At 40.4% G+C, this 23118-nt stretch overlaps 1 protein-coding gene across 3 annotated transcripts in view; it reads left to right on the forward strand.

The window, feature by feature from the left end:
• Positions 1–971: 971 nt before the first annotated feature.
• Positions 972–23118, forward strand: part of LOC146363931 (TOX high mobility group box family member 2-like) — an 81798-nt gene continuing 59651 nt past the window's right edge. For 2 of the 3 annotated variants that reach the window (XM_084916094.1, XM_084916095.1), the window contains exon 1: positions 972–1641. In XM_084916094.1, the coding sequence (XP_084772220.1) occupies positions 1537–1641 (105 nt within the window). In that variant the 5' untranslated portion in view covers positions 972–1536. The remainder of the gene's footprint in view (positions 1642–23118) is intronic. The other variant, XM_084916096.1, reaches the window with a different exon arrangement.

Below are 23118 nucleotides of genomic sequence, written 5' to 3' on the forward strand. Positions count from 1 at the left end.
TTCACATGCAGGTTCACCTAATGAAAGCCTGTCTGCAGCACTATAAAGACTGATAAAGAGTCCAGATTATCACTGTTTTAATGCAGATGCATCCCAAAAAGGATCAAATTAGGTATCTTTAAAGTGAACAGCATAGCAAGAGGACTGAAGAACATTTCTGTGCAGGCACGGTGTATGGATTGTGGCATAGTAATAACGCCAGGCAGCAGAAAATGTGCTCTGTTCTGTACTTTGCCTTGACATGATTGAAAGACAATGGTCCCATGGATAGGCCATTTCAACATCAAATGTGCATGCACATCACAGGGCAAGGGTGTGCTATCCATCACATTCAGTGAGCTGTCAGATACAGCTCTCACAAGCCTAGCTAGTCTCCATACACATTTGCAACTGTGTGGCAATACAAGATTAAACCTCCCTGTACTTATTCCACTCTCAGCACACCATATCTTATACACTTACAAGGCAGCATCTTTGTATTGCATTGTTGTCTACTTTTTAATGTTTCTGGGTATATTTTTGCAAAACACTATATAGACCCTACATAGATAAACATTTTAATCCCTGTTTCAACACCGAAAACTGTATAAAACTTTAATAGAAAACGAATACAGTAAATCAGAAGATGGGCATACATGTACATTCGTACTGCTTTGGAGGGTGATGGGTCTTTATATAGGCTATAATGGAGTGATCGCAGCATATATATATATATATATATATATATATATATATATATATATATATATATATATAAAGTTGCTCAAGGAGCTTTACAATGTCTAAAGCAGATGAAAAATGAAAATACATAAAAAATATGATCGAACTACAGAAAGACTGTGCAATCTCCTCCCATCCGCCTTGGCACAATAACCCAAATGGAAGCCTTTATGAAGCTCTGATGGAACCAGAGTGCGCTTTATAATGCACGTTCGTGCACACTACTACATTTCCAGCTAATCAGAAGCGCGCAGTTGCAGAAAGGAGAGCGGTTGCCAAGGCAGCCACCAATCTCCCCTCCCCCTTCTCCCTCCGTTCCTCTTTCCCGTTTATTATCGGCAGAGGTCGCATGGCAGAGGGAAGTCCAACCACTTCTGTACTGGAACCAATGCAAGAATATGCACCTCCATAACAAAGCCTGTATGGAGTCCTGAGAGCGGCGGGACAGGACAGGCTGCAGGTTTGCGGGCTGCTGTTCAGCTTTTAGAAATACCCAGTAAGACAGGATCTAAGTTGGATGTTTGCATTGTTTTGCCAGCACGTGTGTTATCAGTGAATTTGTACTCTCGCTTTTGAGTGAGTGACTGAGTGAGTGAGTGAGTGTTTCGCATCCCGGCGCGGGGCTCTGAGGAGGACTGCGCATCACTTAGAGTTGGTGCCGAAGTTCGGCCGCGAACGGATAGGAGGGAAGAGTGCGCCGAGTAAAACTCCCTCACTTCTTTTCGTCTCTCCCGCTTTGGCGCTGTGTTTGCCAGGACAATAGTACGTCAAAGACGCTGAAAGTGATTTCATGCCTTCAGTCTCGCACAGTCTGAGATGGACGTGAGATTTTATCCTGCGCCCCCGGCAAATGTGGGTTCATGCTCCCTACCGACTGATCCAAGTTGCCTGAGCTCGTTGGACTATTATCACACGAACAAGGTAAATAACTATTTGTGTAGTCTCGTGCACTGAAACGATGTCTCACCTGTCTGTCTGCACGTTCACGCAATAAAAATGCGTGTTTTGGAGGCGTTTTATACAGAGGCACCCACTTGCTCCGAACGCACCTGGGTCAGGGTGCACTGGTTTTAATCTAGTGCGGAGCAAGACTGTCACAATTTATATTACTTACTTTAGAGTTAAACCTGTAATCTTTTCTGTATTCCTGTTTGTTTGTTTTTTTAAATGTGCAGCACAACTTTTCTTTTTTCTTTTGCAAGCATGTTTATTATGTTGTTTTCTCGGTGAAACTGCAGTTGAATTTTGCGCAAAGCTAACATTAAGTGTCCCACCCGATGTGGAATACCAGGGACTGTATAGAATCCATACTGCCCCGCTCTGCTCTCTGAATCCAACATTATCTTCCCTCTCAATGATTTCTTATGGTTTACATGGTTTTTCCGCTGGGAGTTCAGCGATTAAATGGATCCGTGCCAGTAATGTACCGTTAATTACTTTGCAACGAGAAACCACAGTTTGGCTTGTACAAGTATCCCTCTTCTCTCCTTCAGTTTTGACACCCGCGCCTTTAGCCTTGTGAACTGCACTGACCCGAGTGAGGGAGCAGGTGGCATTTAAAACAACATTTTGAATATTTTGCTGTTTGACATTTTCCAAAACTACGAAGCAGATAAATAAATCAGCCCATGAAAGAAAGACCGAGCAGTGTAAAAACAACAACAAAAAAAAGACTAAACAAAAAAAACAAACAAATCCAGAAGCTGGAAAAACACTAGAACTCCAAATGTATTCAACTGAAAAGCTGCCATGAGAGATAAAAACACCACAAAGGAAGAAGAGATTACAGGTGACGTACTAATAAGTACCGCAAAGTGAACGTATGGCCCGTGGAAATACTAGCAAAACAATTTTTAAACTGCTTAATTTACAGCTTCCGCTAGTGTTAACAGCATCTCAGCCATCTGCAATCACTGAATAAGAGTTTGTTGTTTTCACTCACCGTGCTTGGAATATTACAAATCACCAGGCTCAGGATGCTGACCTGCTGCTGTATACTTCTTATAAGGCAACGGTGCTTTGGAGCTCTTTGGCTTTCTCAAATAAAACACAGCTTTCAGGTATGACAATGAGGGAAATCATGCAAAAGACAGTTGGGGATGTTTTACTTTCACTGTGTGGGCAATGGAAAATCTTTGTAACTGACAGGGACATTCCAGTAATCAAGTGTAGATACATAGATACAAAAAATAAACAAAAAAAGCACCACAGTTATCTTTGTTAAGGTTTGATCACACAACGCCCAAGTGTCAAAGATAGATAAAGCAAACTGGACTTGGTTTTCATAAGCGCCTCCCATTTGATCACAAATAAGGTCCATATAAAGCTTTTATCGATACACCTGTGACACAAAAACGGGCCCATATAACTGTCTCCTCTGCACAGGCTATCTTTTTTTGTAGGTCAAATGAATTGGGATCATCCACCATGCGGATAATCCTAAGAATATGCTGATATCCAGGCACTGCATGAATCTCGGAAACAAAGCCAGTAGATATTAAACGATATAAAGAGCTTTCGCAGAGGAGAAACCAACTATTGTCACTTAGACATAAAGTGTGGTGGCCCTCGAAAATACAAGTGTTCATTTGAATTATTGAAATCCCCCTCACTGCCTTTACTTGGGTTTCTTTCCACCAGGGGAGGAATAATTTGTTATCATCACATGTGTAACACTAACTACCTTCACTAGCAATGCAAATGAGGCAGGCCCCAGCAGGGATCATTTGGTGTCCTGTTGACACAGTGCACAAGGTCAAGTTCCTCAGTCAAAGCGACTGCGGCATAAAACAGACTTCAGATTTGTTGTGTAGGTACTTTATCTACAGATCACATCTGCCTGCTGCTAACCATCTCTGACAAAAATTGGTTGGCCAGTTTCAAATCCCATCCCGTGTCTCTTTCTTAAGCTACGCACAGAGCCAAAAAAAAGGCTAATCATAGCATTGAGGTCAATTGTTTTGAAGGGCTTACTTTGCATATTCACGCGGGTATTTTGGTTTGTAGTTGAATTTGTTGGTGGATTTGTTGGCTTTCAGTTTAGCTCAAATATATTCAGTTGGGATTATTATTATTGGAAAAGATTCAAAATAATTTGAATAAAAAGAAACATCAGATGCGATTTAGCATTATTTTTCTACGGCTGCTTTTTTTCCCTTTTTTTTTTAAAGCAATTTACAGTCTGAGAAAACATTTCTCCTTTTATCGCTGTGAAATTAATGGTGTTAATCTGAGTCACGCACGAGTTTAATTGGATAAAATGAGCATGTGTTTGTATTTTAGCTGTTTATTTGCAAACCTCTTTTTTTGTGTGCTGCTGTTGCTGCTGACTCAATTTGGATACTGTGTGCGGACACAAGCTGAGTTTGAGTAATTAGCAACTTTCTGTGACTTCCAGGGCACACGTGCTCCTGTCATGCTTTCGACCTTTGTGATGTTGCTCATTTGGAGCCGTCGTTGGTTTCATTCATGTTTCGGTGCATGTTCTAGGTCAGGTGTTTCTTAGTCTTTCTGTAACATCTTCCAGTATGACAGTGCATAAATCACCTCTGTTAAATTGGCAGTGTTATCCATAACCAACTAAAGCATTTTGCAGGTAGGAAAAGTTTTCCAAGGTTTTGGAGCAGTGGTTTGTCTTTAGTTATCCATTAAAAACCATGAATCATCTGCTAACCAAATCAGTTTGTGGTAAGGCTGTGTTTACTGATCCATTGTTCAGTGGAAAAAAAAGAGGGTATAAAAGCAAGAAAAATGAGAAGAAGGTACTTTAAGTGCAGATTGAGGTGATTCACAAAGGTCTATAAATAACCTTGGAGATATCTAGCTCAGTACTTTCAATACTCCCTTTATTTCACTGTGAGAGTCTGTGTTATTACTGGGGTGAACTCCCACAGCCAGGGAGAAATCACACAAAATAATACCATTACAAAAGCTTTGTGCTCTGATGGTGATATGAAACTGTACTGTGTTTTTAATGCTGTCAGCTTCCTGACAGACTGCATGGCACAGACATTACTCATATATGCTGTGCACAAATTTGCAGTGTAGTAAGCACCGAAAGTAAACAGATACATCTTGTCGTATACAACATGTCCAACTGTAATTGTACTGCGGCTATTCGTTTGTCCAGCACTTTTGGTTTGCTCTGTGAAATGGGAACACAGTGTCTGCTCCTTTATTTGAATACCTTAATCAAACATTGCTGACTGCTGCTGCTTCTGCTGCCGCTGCTGCTGCTGTAGCTGGAGTGAGATGCTGCCTACAATATAGCAATAGAGTGCAGAGATAGTAAGGCCTGTGTTTATACACTCAGGCCCCACCCAGCTCATATATCCTCCCAACAACTGATATCTGGTTAGATAGAGCAGAACTGAAGAGCAGGCTTTGTTAGTTGGTGGTCTCCCCTGCCTCAGATAAGCTGGGGAATGATGCGCTCCATTTGAATGCCTTATCTCAGTTTTATTTTTTATTATAGAACTACCTTGTCTCCTTGTCTGTGCTGTGCAAAGGTTTGATTACTTTGCATTAACATAGTCAGCGAGCTTCCATCAACTGATCATCCTCAACTGAAACAAGCTCTTGAATAAACACTGTTCATGAATTTACGGTTCATTTTGCCTCAATCTACTGGGGGCTATTTTTAATAACTTAAGTACTTAAAGATGGCTGACAAATTAGCCAGTGCCTGTAATGCTGGCTGTAGTGCCTGCTCATGTTGAGCAGTGTTTTCACTGTTGTAATAAACTCTGTGGTATGTGACAGAGAGGCAGAAAGGGAGAATCAAAGGATGAGCGTGAGTCAAATGGGTTGAAGTAATCAGTGGCCCAGTGTGGGGACACTGTGAGTGTGTGTGTGTGTGTGTGTGCCCGTGCATGCTAACTCGGGGCCATTCAAGCGTTTTGCTGACTACAGAATCACAATCACAATTGCTTTCATAGCCCTGTGCAGAGGAAGGCCATGCATACCACAGTAAGGGCCGGTGACACACAGCGAACAGGGGCAGAGCAAAAACAGCTACTAAATCATATTCTCCCTGCCCCGACACACAGAGGAGGTTTTAATAGGGATTCCAACCATCTGAAATCATTTCAATAAAACTGGAATTGGCTCTGACAATGGCTGAGTCACAGGACCCAGTGTATGGCACAGATATTTCTTGCCATATGATCTTTTTGTTTCATAAGCAACTTTTCTGGACAAGTCTTCTTCCCAAATAAACGCAAGATGCCTGCATTGGTTGTTTTCTGCTTTTTTTGCCAGCTGTGTTTTGGATGGATTTTGACAGATTAAGGAAATGAGACACACGATGATACACGGCTTTAAAATGCCGCGTATTTCTTGGTTTGGCCCTTAAAATGTAGTCGTTGTGTTTGATCTAGGTTATGAGTGTCACAGTATGATTGTGTGAGTGGTGAGGGTGGGGGTGGGGGGGTTCCCTGTGCTAATTATTGGCAATGGCAGCACTAAGCTACTTTCTCGTTGGTGGGCACCAGTGAATCCCCCTCAGCGTCTGTTACAATAATTAAGACCAGCCGCCCCGCTGCAGTGTGCTTACATTTGTCTGCCCGGGCCTTCCCACGGGGCAATGCGATGGCATTCTTATTCTTATTCTTATGGCAGAAGAAGGAGAAAGAAAAAGAAACAGAGCCAGCACCTGCTGCAGAGTAGGCCCCTGGGTGTTTAGTTAAATGTTGATTATGTTTGTTAATGGCTGAAAACACATTTAGAAGATGCGTACAGTGGGGGAGTGCTCTATTTGTCTATCTGTATTGGTAACAGAGTTCATTGTGGGTTTATATTTAATAAACTTGCAGCTGTTTCAGCTGGAAAAGCTACACTGAAAAAAATGTAAAGGAGTGCAAAAATGTGCCTTGAAATGATTAAAGAGTTACGTATTTAATCAGTTAAGTCGTGCATCCAGAAAACAATCCCTCTGTTCTCTGGTTGTGTGAAAAAGGACTTGTCTTCCTGCTTTTACATCACTGTAAATGTGACGTTGTGTAAATGTGGCTTTTTGACTTTGGCTGACTGTGGCGTGGGTCTCTCACTAATCACAGGGTTGGCAGTTCAATTTCCCGCTCCTCCTGTCTTTATATCTTTGTGTTTTGGGGCAAGACAGTTAAATCTTTGTTGTTCCCCGTGTTCTCGCCAATACGTAATTGGCTGAAATAATGAATTAATAGCTTGATTAACCACAATTTAAAGCTTGTGTGTATTTACTTAATCATTGCATGTAAGTGCACATGTAAATACTCTACATATTTACTGTGTGTATCTAATGTACAGATCTACAGTCTTGGATACATTTACTGTTAATATGTACGGTCATATAAACAAAATGTACATTATGTGATTTATGTATGTACTGTGCTGTATGTGCTGCATGTATGTGCTCTGCCTATGTATGCATGGAGGAGGCTGAAAGCTGGACAAACACTCTCAGTTGTCTCAGCTTCCTGAGGTATGTCCTGTGCAAACACCATAGGCCATGATATAAGTGCCTTGCCAGGGGTTTAAGGCTCTTTCCCTCCCTTGTTTTGACTCAGTATTCTTTACAAATATTACCAGCCTGGCATCAGTACCGTGATCTTATTGTGGTCTGAAGGGAGAGTGTCCAAAGTCAGATTACCTCAGATTATTATACATGCAGACTGAAATGATCAGAAACTCTCTAAAGTAAAGCTTGAATTTTGAGATATTTCGACCTCAATGCGGGGCTCATCTGCGTGGATTTATCTCACTCATGGGAGGAAAAATAATCTGTAAGAATGTTTGTTCTTCCAGGGTTGCCATTCACTAGCAGATCTTTGGCTTGCATAATTTGAGCGACTGTTGTCTTTCCTGAATTCACTGGCATGCAGTCATTTGGACTGTTAGAGGTTTCCACTTGAGGAAGACCGGGTTGATACACCCATGTGATCATGTCTTTACTTTCTTTCCTCTTTTCCCCCGACTGTGACTACTTCTTCTTGTCCCTTGTCTGTCAGAAGCATGTGTTTATTATGTGTGACATATTTAGCAGGCAGATATAATTGCCTGTGCAAGGCTGTAATCGTCTGCGTCCAATTCAGTAAGCAGACTGCGGGAGCCCATAGAGCCACCGAGGTAATCAAACTGTGGCTCATTCTTCCTCTTCGAGAGCTAATGATGAGCTCCACGATCGTTTACAATGGACAGAAAACGAAGCACAACAGAAAGTACAGAGGTAATAGTTTTTTAGTGGCTTTTTTTCAGCGCTTTTCGTTTAGGTAATGGGATGGGATTTTCCTAAAATAGAGAAAAAGGGAAAAGTTGCTATAGAGTGATGGAAAAAGAAATGGCTAGAGATAGACATTTAAGAAATAAGAGGGTAGGCAGATCAGAGGAAGCTTGTGGATTGTGAAAAGGGAGGGAAGGCTAAAGAAAGAGGCCCTGTCTTTGTGTTGTCGACCTATTTAGTCTCATGCTGGCCGTGAGCCATGCTGATGAGTGATGTCGCTAAGAAAAACAAACAGAGGATAGAAAAGTAGGATTTTGGAAATTATGACATATGGTCAGTGGTGTTGCTGCTATTGGGGACTGTCTGCATGTTCGCTAGGCTTCAGCAACCTCATAGCAGCTCAGCAAACTTGTTAACACACAGGAAAGGGAAACTTGAGCGGATCTTTTTATAGAATTGTTAATAACACAGTAGACAGTAGTGAAAAACCATAGCCTAAAGCAGCACTTACTGGCACAACCCACGTGAACCAAGTAAGAATATGTGTATGCATATGCCTGCATGCTTTTATGTACATTGCTGGTGGAACATGTAGTCAGGGTTTTTCACATGCAAGTAAAGAATTCAACATTTTGCCCAAAAGTAGCAGGGGTAGTGTACCTTGTACTTAAACTACATAAACTTAAGCTCATTTTGCACTGAATGCTAGCCAGTCAATGTTATCTTATCTTATTATCAGATCATTACTAGTGAAATACAAGCAGGGTCAGCACAGTGGTGCAGTGGTAAGCACTGTGGCCTCACAGCATGAAGGTGCTGGGTTTGAATACACTGTCCTGCTGCGGTCTTTCTGTTTCAAGTTTGCATATGCTCTCTGTACGTGCACGAGTTCTCTCCAGGTGTGTCGGCTTCCTCTCGCAGTCCAGAGAAATGCATGTTGGTGTAAATGTGAGTGTGCTAGCCGTGTGATAGACTGGTGACCCATACAGGGTGAACCCCACCTCTCTGTCTATGGCAGCTGGGAAAGGGATTTAAGTGTTGTTGGCTCAGAGGGTGTGCTAATTTTAACCACTTTATATATTCTTGGGTAGTTTGATGCCTAAGAGTATATAATTTTTTTTAACTCATAAAGCTACTTCCTTTAAAGTTAAAACGAAAAAGCCAGTTCACGTATTGAAAACCAAGTTTAAAGGCCTACAAGGGATGGTGTAATAGTTTTACACTAATGATGGGGAATTTGATGATTTAAATTGTGGGTCAACCTAAATGTTAATAAAAACCTCTTTGCCCTATGCTTTCCTTAATGAAATGCCTTTCCTCATTATTTTGTTTTGAAATTTTGTGAGTATTGTATTTTAGTGTCTTGCATCTAACACAATAAATAAGTGTTTTTCTTTGGGTCAAGGACCTTTTAGCTCTAATTGATTTCTTTTTTTAAACCCTGAGATATCACGTGCCTTGGTTGGGCTTTTGCACTTAAATATATTTATTGCTGCACTTAAAAAGCAACAAGTGCAGTGTGGTTACGAAATTTGCAAAGCGAGTGTCACAACAAGAAACAAGTGTTTGTGGCAGCGGGGCAGGAAAAGCAAGTGAAACTGAGAGATGGTCATGTTTTATTAAGCCTGATAATGCAGCCTAATCTGTGGCTTGGGTTACACATTGCTTTGTGGGTAATTAGAGATCATGTCGTATGCCTGGCCTGCTGAATAATTGCACTCCGCCCTAATCCCCTCCTATCCGCCTTTCACCCGGCACCTCGCTGCTTCTCTCCCTTCATTCTCTCCCTCACGCTCCTAAAATCCTGCATGCTTCCATAAGAGCTGCCGTCGTGTCAAGGAAATGCACAAATAAGCAAACATAGCAGCCATATTTCAGGTAGCTAGTCATCCGAAAGTTACCTTGCTGTAAGAGACTTGAAAATGTGCTTATGTGCTTAGAATTCAATAGGAGGAAGTCAACAGTAGAGCACTTTGTGGTTTGCTTTGTGGAACTTGTTAGATGAATGACTAATGCCTCCTGGCAAGTGCCCCAGGTTTACTATTACCAAAACAATGGCACTTGATACAGAGCACCGTAGCCCTGGTTTTCATGCAGACAGGAGCTGCTGTTTTCTTTTGAATCCTAAATGCAGAATGCCCATTCATGCAACATCCCTTGAACACAGAGACGCACACCAAGGAAATTCTCAACGGACACGGTGGCTTGTTGGAAAAAAATCCCACAAATTTCTTTTCACGTGTTGTCCCCAGTTTTCTCATTGTTAAAAACTCAGAAGTGTTTTCCCCCCACTATCTAGATCTATTGCCATTTGTAGAACTGAAACAGTGTTTTGATATGCGCACAGTTAAATAATTGCTGGTCTTACACAGAGCTTGACAGAGCCGTCATTAAACACTGTACATATTTCAGGTAGAAAGTCGCGGATTCTGTTATTGGTATAGATCAAAAGCATCTACTGCCCCCACCGTAGACTCAAGAAACCGTACAGGGGTAAAGACAGGAAGAACAGCAGCTTTAAACTATAAACTCTGAGATGAATTCATACAGTGTTTCCCCTGCAATTTTTTTACACGCCTTGTGGTTTGAGCTCAAAATCCCCATTACATTTAAGAATACATGAAAGTAACAAAATAAAACCCACTGTATAGAAACTAAATGCATTTATCGCCTCTGTATCTCAGACACTTCGCAAAACCTCATCCTACAGTATGCGCTCAATGAGTGACTAAAGAAAGTGTGCTAAAAACTTGTCAAATCTTTTCGCTGTGAGTAGAAATGACAGTATAATCACCCCCAAATAAGTCACAGTACTTTAGTAATGTGTGGTTACCCACATGTGTTGCATTCGAGTTATTAATATGCACAGCCACAATAGGAGGGCTCACTAATAATCATTTATCCAGGTCAGGCCAGTCCATTCACACACACACAGACGCTGGGGTGTCAAATACTGCTGTTTTGTCACAGCTTTCTGCATCTCACAGATATACACAAGGTGTTAGTGTTCTGATGCACCGGGTTACTTCCAGCTTTTCAAGACCCTTGGCATCACATTCAAGACACTGTTTAGGCTTAAGCTTAAATTTTCAAACACCAGGGTTAACGTTGCATATTTTAACTGAAACCACAGTCTCTTTGCAAAGCCCAAACAAGTACTTTTAATGCCTAAACCCTACCCGCGAGTGAAAGCAAAAGAAAAAAAATCTAGTAAAAACAAAGCGAAAGAACGCGTAAACGCAATTCGGAGAAACTGAGAAACCAACACTTTACAACAGGACTGCAATCTCCCTGCAGTCCAGTGTGTCAAGACACGTTAAAGGACACGTTATTCAATTCAATTTATATTGTGCCACAGCACGATAAAACCGTACCAATTAGATGACCCCCTTTGAGCGAGCATTTGGTGACACTGGGAATGAAAACCTCCCTTTTAACAGGAAGAAACCTCTGGCATTCGAGGGGAAGGAGACGGGACAAAAGACAAAGTCTGGAAGAGAGAAAGAGATTTACGATAACTAATGATTAAATGCAAAGTGATTTATAAACACAAAGTGAGTGAAAAGAGGTGAATGAAGAAGAAATGCTATTTAACTGTGAAACTAAGTAAACATGAGATACATTGAATCTAGACTTTTGAAGCCAGGGGTCAAACCAAAGCACGTTTGTGTCTGAAAGAACTTTGACCTCGACTTTAGACTCAGTTACAGGATCATTTAGATATTCCCTGACTATACAAACATCCATTTTAAATCGTTGTAATTTTCTAACCTGTGCTATGGGCGAAGTTAGAGATTGTATTGGTTTTCAGTCTTGCTGGAGTTTTAACGTCAATATACCCCGTGCTAGTGATAATTCTTTAATATTTTTAGTATCCTCCCACGAGCCTCAAAGCATCAGATTATTCTTCTGTTTGTCAGTATTATTTATTTAAAGGCTAACATGGTGTTTGATGCCTAAAGTGTGGGATTGTGATGCCAGTCTCACAGAATCATTTGATACATTTTGGATGAAACTGTTCACAAAGACTGCCAATATGGGCAATGATTAGGAATGGATAAGTTCCAAAATTAAGACACTTAAGGCCAAGTTGATACCAGGACCACACACAGATACATGCACGGGGTCAGATAGACTCGTACTTACTCACTTTTCTTCTGAAGCCCCACCATGTGCATGCTCGTGGACACACACACGCACGTTTCCCACATAGCTTCAAGGCATTTCATTTCCTCTCCTCCTGAGACAACATCACAATATAATGGGACATGGTGTCACATGACAAGAGCAAGTACATGTAGCGATCAAATCGCTCTTTCAGTCTCACTATAGCTTGAAGGGCAGAACGGTCAGTCGTTACATAAACTAGGGTTGGTTCAATTACAGAAAAATGTGCTTTGTGTCCTTGTCTTAAGGAGAGTGATGAAGCACATAAAAAAAATCCCAATTTATTGTTGATGTTCCTTCATGGCTTTGGAAAAATACCTCACTTTCTATATTCACATCCACAGAAACATACAGTATGGAGACACACGTACTTCATTTAGGTTTGCCTGCACTACTGAAGTGTCTGCATGGAAACACACCTGCACTGCTACCTTAAAGAGTGACCAGCTGATATTCAGTGTATAAGGAATATGTGCACAAATGGTAATTCCCGTCAGTGAGTAAAGCTTTCCATCCAGAGGAAAGGACAAACTAATACTCAAGAGTGAAATACCAAATGTCCTATATAAGGAAATGAGTGCCTAGAGAAATATAAACTCACCGACATTTGACCTTTTCCCTCCCTTATGAGGCATCCCAAGAAATAATCAAAGACTATCGGGGTTGTGCATTTTCTATGTAGTTTGTAATTTTTCAGTGCTTAACTCACATCATGTTAAACTAAAGTAAGTCTCAAATTGTAGCAAAACAAAAAAGTGTCTTTATTCCGTTAAGCTCACAATCATCTCTTCTGTCTCTGGATGATTGTCCTTTCTTTTTTCTCTCAGGTGTATAACAGAAGTTAATTCTTCACATATTCAACCTTGTTGTGGCTGACAGTTGCTCCAGGTATTCACTGTGTGCTGCCATCTCACAATTTTCAGACACACCGGTAATTAAGTCATCTTGAAGCCTTGAGAGTGCGACTATGGTGTACTGAGCTGAGACCAATCTGCCACTAATTGTCCCGAGTTTTAATTTCTAATGGAATAAAGGCCAGAGGGAATGACGCTTAACGAGACGCAGTTAATGTGTGCGCACGTGTGTGTGTGTGACTGTGCGCTGTTTACTGTAACTGCTATTGCTCTAGTAAATAGAGGAACAAGAGTGAGAAAAGCAAGATGTTTCCTTTTGATTTTGTTGTTTATTCTACATAGCCCTCAGGATATCACTGTCAGTTCTGTGCTTTTACGTTTGCATGTGAGGAATGCTAAATGTGACATTATTGAGTGTGCTTTCACAGCAGAGGCTAAGATAGCCGCACAAGTTGAGGAGCGCCCTTCTTAGTAGCTGTAACAGTGGAGACCCCTTTAAAAGTGAGAAATGCTTTCTTGCCTTGGCATTCAAGTTATTGCTCAGAAAGCATGGGTGTGCATTGGAACTGGAAAGGTTGTTTACATAGCCTTGGGAGTGTTTGTGTCATGATTTAGATTCCAGGCATTTCAACATCCAAATAAATCAGTTTAGCCTTCTGAGGACGAATAAACCTCCAAAAGAAGAAATGGGCCAGCTGTGTTTAAAACCTGTTAGGTGGGTTTATCTCTAAAGCAATCTTCTTTTCAGTTACAGGTGGAGGAAGTACCAGAACACTTGGTGATAAAGATATTCTATCTTTTATTTACAACTTAAGATTGCATTTACCACATTTCTATGTTTGTTCTATTTTAAATATGTTTCATATGGACGTTTATCCATTATATCCATGATTCTGATGACAGCACATGCCTCCAAATACAAAAACAGCCATCATGTCCTGTCAGATTTTACACAAGTGAAAAGTCTGTCACCAACAACATCCAAAAATATACATCAGATCTGGCCCGAGGATGCATGCCTACATGATTATTTCATTTTCAAACACTTTGGTGACTTCACAGTAATTTTTCTACCTTATCGCTTTTTAGTGGGGTTTGCTTTTGCAACTGACTCAAGGCCCTTCCTCTTATTGTTTCAATATGTCTGAGCATTGTTTGAATGAGGTCAAGCATTACCGATCTGGCCTGGGGCCAGCTTGACTTCAGCTGATTTAATTGAATCTACGACATGAGTCAAACTCAAACAAGCAGAGACTGCTTTGCCATGACAGCCTCATTACTCCACATTAAGAAGTCATTTCACAATCCATTGTGACTTTGGGCTTTGACAAATGGTGAAAAGGGATGAAATCAAATAAGTGAGTACATTTTGGAGGACTACTCTTGAAATGCTCTGGCTGGAAATACGCCAGTACTGTACATATATTAGGAGAGAGCGCCCCAAAAAAGAGTCTCTCTGCTGTTTTGTATAAGTTAATGTGAATGCCTTCTGGGTTAAAGTGTTCCCATGTTTGCCATCTGCAGTAATGGAATGACATTCAATGCCATTTTCCCTCTTAAATGGAATTTTTGTCAAAGCGTTATGAATTCAACCTGCCTTGTCACTCAAGCCGCAGACATTGCTGAGAGGGGAGAAAATATGCGAATGAAACCTTTCACTGCAGATTTTACTGTTAGCTGTGAGCAGACCAAATAATGACGCCTTTATCACGTCTACGGCACAACAAACAAAGAAAGCTTTCTTGTGACATACCAGAAGATATAATATCAGGCAGTATAATGACATACATTATGTATATAACGCATACACAACATTCATAGCATCTCTGCAGTGTACTACTTACATTTCTGCATTTCATCAGCTCGAGCCTCGACTAAATTTCTCAATTAAGCATGCATTCTTTGAGAGCAATTGGCAGCTTGGCTAAAGCTTGTAGGGGGGGGGAAAGAAAAAAAAAGAAAAACGTAGAGCAAGCTCAACATGCCAGGGCCTCCCTTCACAATAGGGAAGGAAATGTTGAGACTGCAAGGGCTGTGGAGTGGAGATATGGCAGTGTTTGCTTAGGGCTAGGTATCGGGCACAAAAACAAACATGGCTGCCCTTAATGAGTCTGTTTGCCTGCCAAAGGTAAAGACAGCTGTTGTCTCTTGCCACAATGGAACAGACCACAGTCCCACGGAGCACAGAGGAACACGCCACGTCCCCATAGTAACACTCACCTTATGTTTACTCAAAAGTCAACTTATGAAGTCTTCTTTACAGATAAATAGTGAGTAAAATGTAAATGATGAGCCCATATGGCACTTTCATGAGGTCTGGCTGTGAAATGGAATGGTCTATTAAGTCATTAGGGCGGCAAAAGCGAATTTGCTTGTGGGAGTGTGAAACGGCTGTGCAGAGAGTTTAGGCTCGTTATAGCTCACAGTAGTAACGAGTGAGAGTTGGGAAAGTGTGACTTTCATTGTTTAATAAAGCAGAGCACATGTTATTGGACTGTTGAAAAGAGCCATGCTTTTTTTTTTGCATCTGTCTTTCAGGACTAGAGAAAATCTCTCAAAAATCTCTTCTGGTGTCAAGTGGCTTCTCAAAAAGACGCTAATGCAGGGATATAGGCAAAGTGGGGCATACTGAAACCTCAAAAAGCACTTTTCTCCCCTGTGAAAAAAATTAATACATTCTCGCTGTACCTGTCTAACTAAATCAGCACCGACAGCTTGCTGTACTCCAGGGCTAATTTTAGAATTAAGAACATGAGTGAGATGACTGCACAAGCATTTTGTTAAGAAAAGAGAAGCCACTGTGAACATTAAAGTTCCAACCGTCAATTGCATCACAGCTTCTGTTGAACCAAAGCCCTTCCAGCCCCCCACCACCACCACTTTCCTGGCATTGTTTGCTGTGAATTTTTTAGTCGCTGATTGGACGGCAGCTTTTTCCATTGTTACGCTGGCCCCCTGACAAAACCAATGACAATATCATAGATAAATAAAAGTGTTCAATACTATATGGGTAAGTATGATAAATTGACTTTTTTTTAAGCTCAGCTAAGCTTGTTAGTCAACCTCAGGTACACATAACATTACAAGAACACAGGAAATAACTGAGAGGTAGCATGCCTAAAAATAGTCACGCAAAAGGGTAATAACATAATAAAAAATAATGAGAAATTATGTTGTAGCATTAATATTTATGTCTGTATGTGTCAATATTACACCTGAGTTCTAAAATATGACAAATGCATATGTCTTTCCGAAATTTCAAGCTTTAAAAAAACATTATGAATAGACTTTTGTCATTTAAGCAGGTTTAGATGAATTTCCATCTTAAGCAAGAGTTAACCTTGATGACTGGAAATCATATCCATGGTTTACATGTTCGCCATTTCCCAGAATGGTAGATTGCAGTTAATTACTCTACAATTATATTGTGGCCGCCAGATAACTGTCAATGACAGCTGAAAAGCACATTTCCCGTTTGACTGTTTCAAAGAAATGCAGCATAACTTAACCAAGGAAGTATTGTGACTAGGCTGAAAATGTACCTGACCACAAGTGGGTTGCTTCAAGTCCTGAGTAGTAACTATAAGTGACTGGCACTTTCTGTCCTACATATTTGCATGAATGCCCCACATTATTTGTGGCCTTTGGTGTTCTTTGCTTTGCAAGGCAATGCTATTGTATAGAACATGTAGTTTCAGAAGACCGTGGTGCTAGACATGTTATAGAACAGCTATAGTACCGTTTCCGGCATTTGGTCATGAGGGCAAAATGAATTCACAGACAGATGAGAAAATTTGAGAGCTTTTCTTCTACCAGCAACAAGTGCCAGAAATTACACTTAATTTTTATTTGGTTCTCCTTTTAAGGGGACTAAGGAAGCACTCAGAACTAAATGAATAATGAATGAAGTTCAAGAGTAAAAGAAATCCCACTGCTCTGCCTTACAGCTGCTATCAGTCTGTCAGCGGTGAATCGTTAAGACATATATTTTGCCGTTGCTTATTTTTCTGGAGCTCGTTTCAAGGTTTAGATCTGGGATATTTGGCTTTCTGGTTCTCTCCGTGGCTAAAGTCTCCCCCTGTTTGTTTGCAGTGGTGTTGTTCAATTAAACTGCAGGTTTTTTTTAAGAGATTTGGTTTTCAAGTGACTCCCCAGAGAGACAGCAAAGGAAATGGCTGAACACATCAGACACATTTGTCTTCTCTGCTTAGTTACTTTCTAGGGGGAAGATGGTGATACCTATTTCCTCTGTCTAATGTGTTTGCTTTACACCATATGCCAAGTGTCAACATCTAGCTTCTTGACAGTCATTTTTCATTTACAGCAACTAGCCAGGTTGAATAACCTAAGGCATTGCGCTGTTTTTGTGTTTCGCTTTTATCAGCCGCATGTTTTTAAGGTAGCAAACTTCTAACATGGTTAAGGTTAAATGTGGTCTAGTCAGAGATTATTGCTTAATAGCCTTGGCTGGTTGTTGATTGCGAATAAAAAGCCAATTATCATAATAGGATATGGGACATAATGACAGAATTAAATGAGTGTGACAGACACACAATAGGCCTGCTCTGTCATCGCCTTAGCCCAGCACGCTTATTAGAATTAATCTGGCCTGATTAAAAATGCAAATGGCTCAAAGTCATTGATGGAGTTTACATGTTGTTTATAACATTTAAATGATTTAATTACATGGAAAATGAAATGGTGGGATGTGCGGTTGATTTTTGTTCTTTCCTTCTTTTTTTTTTTTTTTTTGGTTGAATATTCTCTCATGCCAGGAAGAGAAGGTAATGATATTAGTGCTCTCTGTTTCTCTGTTTCTGTCTCCATCTCTGCCTTTCAGAAACTGCTGGTTTGGCTCATCGAACCAAGAAAAGCTGCTTTATTGTTATCACCGAAAACATTTTATCTTTGTCTTAGAAGCACCTACTGTGTTGTGTGGGCAGAGACCTTCAAAAATTTAAAGTGTTTCCTCCTACAATGCATCATTTTAAAAGACCACTATATGATTTATAGCCAAGAAGTGACACGCATTCTTTTGTTTCCTGATGCTATTTTTTTTTAATAAACAGCAGTGTAGATTAGCCACCTGAGATCTTCAAAGACAGATTTTAATAGTCTAAAGGTGCAATAACATGCTGTACAGCCTGTGGCGACTTGTTAATATACGTGGCATGCTTTGACATTTAAGTTTTGATTCCAGGAAGGTGTTTCCCCCAAATAATTATTTGTAACATAACATGTAAAGACAGGAAACATACTAATTTATCCCAAAACCTTAGGATAAACACCTCTGTTTCTGTACAGTAATATGGTATGTATTGATTGTGCAGTTATTTAAATTAATAGATTATTTATCTCATGAACAATTTTGAGTGTGATAGAAAATTGAATGAACATGATCGGGCAATATTGAAAATTTGACAATAAAACACAAAGAAAAGGCAAATCGATGCCTGAGCATCATAACCTTTCCCTGCAAGTTTTCTTGACTAGTCTGGATGAGTAACACTAATAAAAAAAAACAGATTTATACAGCAAAATCCAAACGTTAGGCACAGCAGAAGGTCAACAGCTTGTCCCTTGAAGTGGATCATCAGCTGCTGTTTGGAAATACTTTAGATTTGTTGCAAGTGATGTCAACCGAGAGCAAATGACATGCAGAGTCCATAGGTCTTTGTATGAACTGCAAAGCAACACATCTAACTCATTCAACTACCTGAAGTTACACCACAAACTGTATAATGAATGCGTGCAAGGCCAAGAAAAACAATGCGGTGGTTGCTAAGGTGAATCATCAAACGTGAGCTGAGATGTTCATAAAAGCCTGTACAGCACGTCAGGGTATCAATCCATTTCAGAAATACCAAATGACCACTAACCAATCGCATGTGGCCAGAAATAAATTCTCAGAGAGCAACAAAGGCTTTGAGAAAATGGTCAACTGAATGGATGAAAGATATGTTATCCACTCATGCAGTTATTTTCTTAAAGTGGCTTTAGAAGTTTTGCTCAGGTTCATCATGCAGATACACATGAAGGTGAATAAACAGGTTAACTTAGGCCTGACAAACACCTTATTTGTCTTTAAAGATTTATTTCTTAATTTAGCACAAGTAAAGGTGAAGGCGGTTCCCTGTTGATTTCTTGTTACGTTTTGGTGCAATTTTTTTTCTTCCAAGATGCATCGGATTTTGTTGCATAAGGATTTAAAAAGCAACGTGGCGTTTACATGACACAATAAAAACAGTTTTGTCAGTAGAAATCAGTGAATAACAAATAACCGTGATCTCAATATTGATAATCTTGCAGTCCGGCTGTCAGGGTGTACATGTTGGAGTGTAAGCAGCAAGCCTGACATCTACCTTCTTGCCAGTAAAGGTTTCAGAAGACAGTATTTTCAGACTGTGTGCAGTTTGCACACTACCAGTACAGGTTAATAGTTTAGCTTACTTGAAATATGCTTGGTGTTTTTGCACCTTTCACTTGTGGTTAAAAAAACAACAGAAAAACCCTGCTAGCATGGGTTGGACGTCTTGTAGGGGAAGGAAATTGACTTTTTCTTTGCTGGTTTGGTTTTTGTTTTCTTTTTCAGACAGGTTACCTGAAACCAGGGTTTTTGTTGTTAATGTTGTGTTTTTTGTGTGTTTTTTAAAAAATATATATATATATATTTATGCACTTGTCAGCCACAACATTAAAACCACCAACAGATGAAGTGAATACATTTTTTTTGTTGTGAAACACTGTGCCCTGGCATTCATGTGGATACTACTTTTGATCCGTACCACCCACCTAAAGTCAGGTTTTAACAGCACTGTTTAATCCTGACTTTAGACTTGGTTTAATCCCAGCCAAGGTGTCAGATCTCTCTTCCAATGGATCAAGCCTCCACAGAATGCATCAGAAAAAAGAGTTGCATCCAACCTCCAACCACCATGTCCATATGGGTTAGAGTTGCTCTGTGAGGGGGGATCCTCTGAAAGCAACTTTTTTTTCTGTTTGGATGCAAATCACCTAAACCACTAAAAAGGCACATGGTTTTAACGTTGTGGCTGATTTGTGTACACGCCTTTACTGAGGGTTTTATTAGGGTATTTATAGTCATATCAATTCACAGCTGTTATGGAAAAGTTTTACTTGATTCAGTGTGTTTTTCTTCCAATAATAAAATTTCTGTGAGTGGGAGAGAAGTTTTTTTTTTTTTTTAAATGTTATTCATATGAGGGGGCCACATGTTCAGTTTTGATGTTGATGGGTAGAGTTGTTTCCACAGCTCTGTTTCCCCACCGACCTTGCCAAATGTCATCAGCAATGCCATTATTGAATGCCTAATGTAGATGTCAACATTAAGCTGTAAGCAGATGTGAAATTGTGAATTGTAGCTTCTTTTTTTTTTTTTTCATTTAAAGACTTTCCATAAGAAGACATACAGATCTAAAACTTCGTGTTGACAGAACAGGATCAATTCCAACTGTATGTCCGAACATCAGCTCAGCGTGTTGAAATGGAAAGTATGCTATCGATCTGTGTGCATTAGAGCTCTACTGTAACACGAGCAGTGAGTGGCAGAACAAAAGAGGCACTGTGTGTGTCACACAAGAGGAGACGTGAAGTACAAAGAAGGCCGCTAACTTCAGGCTGTCTGTTGGCATTTCATTGTTTACCATCTTGAGTCTGACCGGTATATAACGTATATTTGTGTTTCGTGGAGGAAATTTAGTCGCTCACGTGCATCTGGATCTGATTTCCAATGGTTTGAAATTTAATTGCCTTGGAGAGAGAAAAGTTATTCAGGTGGGTGGTATCAAAATGCTTCAAAAAGCATGACATGATATGGGCTGACTTAAGAAAATACAGAAGAAAGCCAAAAAACGACTGCTGTGATAAAGGTCAGGCAGCGCAGTTTACATCCTGAAAATCACATTAACAAACACCTCCTACACGTTCACAGTTCGAAAAAGCTGCTCACTTAAATTCATTGCAACTTAAACGTTATTCACAGCATCAGTTATATTCTTTCAAAATGTTATCCCAAGGCACATTTGTTGTTGGTGTCAAAGTCATTGCAGCCTGCTTGTCTAACAGCATACTGAAACCACGTGCCCATATGGATAAGATCTACAGAAAACACAGATAACCTATATTAAATGAATGGGCCTTTCATTTCAGAATGCCCATCGTGATGCACTGTAAATTTTCCAGCTTAGTCTCGCTGTAACTGATGCTCCTGTGATCTGAGCTGTCACAAAGTTTACGTTTGACTTTTTGGTGATCTCCTTTAACATAATGCAGACACAAAACAGCTTCATTGACCTGGTTTCAATTAGTTAAAAATCAATTTAAAAAACAAACACCCAGTTTCTCATAGTCACTTGCCTCCAAAAACAATGGATCAACCCTGAAAGGCTGTTGCTGTAGCACTTTTCTCCTTGTGAGAGTAACACTGACCGTTGACCAACCACTGCTTATTCTGATGAGACCATATCAACCAAATAACTGATGGGTCGACTCTTGAGACTGAAATTTCCAACAGTTTAGACACTTTGTACACTGTAAATGTCTACAAATCACTGGATATTGTGTATTTTGGGACATGGCTGTAATCTCCATGAGCTGGTCTCACTCATAACTGGATTGTCTCATAAGGCTGGGAGCCATACATCCTGTGTTGATATTTCTCCTCTTGCAACTCTCCTAGGACCAGAACACAATTATTCCTTTGTGCCACGCAGTACAGTATATCACATGCTGCACATTTCTGCTAGAGGAAACACACAGTGTTGTGTTGTTGCATATGGCAATATGATAAATAGGCCCATGCTTTAGACTATGAGGATAGAAGGTCCTCATAGTCTGAGCACAAGTGATTGGATTATATTGTAAACAAAGTGGGCTATACATTGTGTGATATAAATATTTTAATCCTAATCCTGAGACCGAAGGATTTAAGTTCTCTAGTACTTCCAAGTCTGAGATCACGATCTTTAGCTGGAAAAGGGGAGTGCTCAATCCGGGTCAGGGAGGGAGGAGTTGCTTCTGCAAGTGGGGGAGTTTAAGTGTCTTTGAGTGAGAGGAGTGGACAAATGGATTGGTGGTCTGTTGTGGTAAATAGAGAGCTGAGTGTGAAGGCAAAGTTATTTATTTACTAGTCAATCTACAGGCGTAACATCGCCTATGTCCACGAGCTCTGGGTACAGACTAAAAAATGAGATTTCGGATACAAGCGTTAAAAATTAGGTTCCTCCAAAGGATAGCTGGGCACTCCCTTAGAGGCATTCGGGTGGGTCTCAACGCAGAAACACTACACCTTCACACTAAAAGTAGCCAGCTGAGGTAGTTCATTTTTCTGGCTAGGCTGCCTGCTTGATGCCTCCTAGGTGAGGGGTTTTAAAGGCTTTCCTACTGGGAGTAGGCCTAGGGCAGACCCAGGACACACTGGAGAGATTATATCTCTCGGCTGATTTGGCCTCGGTGTCCCCCCAGATGATGGAGGAGGACGAGGTAGGTCTGAACATCTTTGCCTAAACTGCTGCCTCCATGACCCAAACTCAGGTAAACGATAGAAAAATGAATGTATGGCAAACAAATTGAGGATAAAGACCAATATTCCTGGTTTAACTGAACAGTCTAGCACAGCACAGAGGCGATTTTTCAAAATGAATGAACTATAGGGTGTGAAAGAAAAAAGGCAGCAGTGCATTGGATGTGAAGACAAAGATCTGTGACCACATCTGAGAAGACAGAGAAACAGTCAGTGTCAGGGCCTTTTCAGTAACTGCACTGTTCAACTGTACCTACACACGATGACAGGAAACGTGGCGGTGACAAGGAAAACCCTGAGATGCCACATGGAGGGGTAAAAATAGGCCACTTGGCACGAGAGACGGTAAAAGAGGGGGAGGAGAAGAATCAGAAAGAGAGGAAAATTGGTGCACATTCTTCTTGTAGGGACTTTCTTCTGCAAGCCTGAGATAAGAAACTTAACTGTTGGCAAGTTGTTAGATCAATCTCATTTTTCGCTTGTTCCTTTTCAGAGAGAGAGAGGCAGAAAGAAAAAAAAGATTTTGTTTCCTCTAGTTAAACAACAAAGGAACATTGAGCAGTGCTCTGTTCTGACTTTACAGTCTACACCTCCTACACCTTCACTGTTCGAAAAGCTGCCCACTTAAACACATTACA

This window comes from Perissodus microlepis, chromosome 20, assembly GCF_051167445.1.
Source record: "Perissodus microlepis isolate ML-2025 ecotype Zambia chromosome 20, ASM5116744v1, whole genome shotgun sequence".
Lineage (NCBI taxonomy): Eukaryota > Metazoa > Chordata > Actinopteri > Cichliformes > Cichlidae > Perissodus > Perissodus microlepis.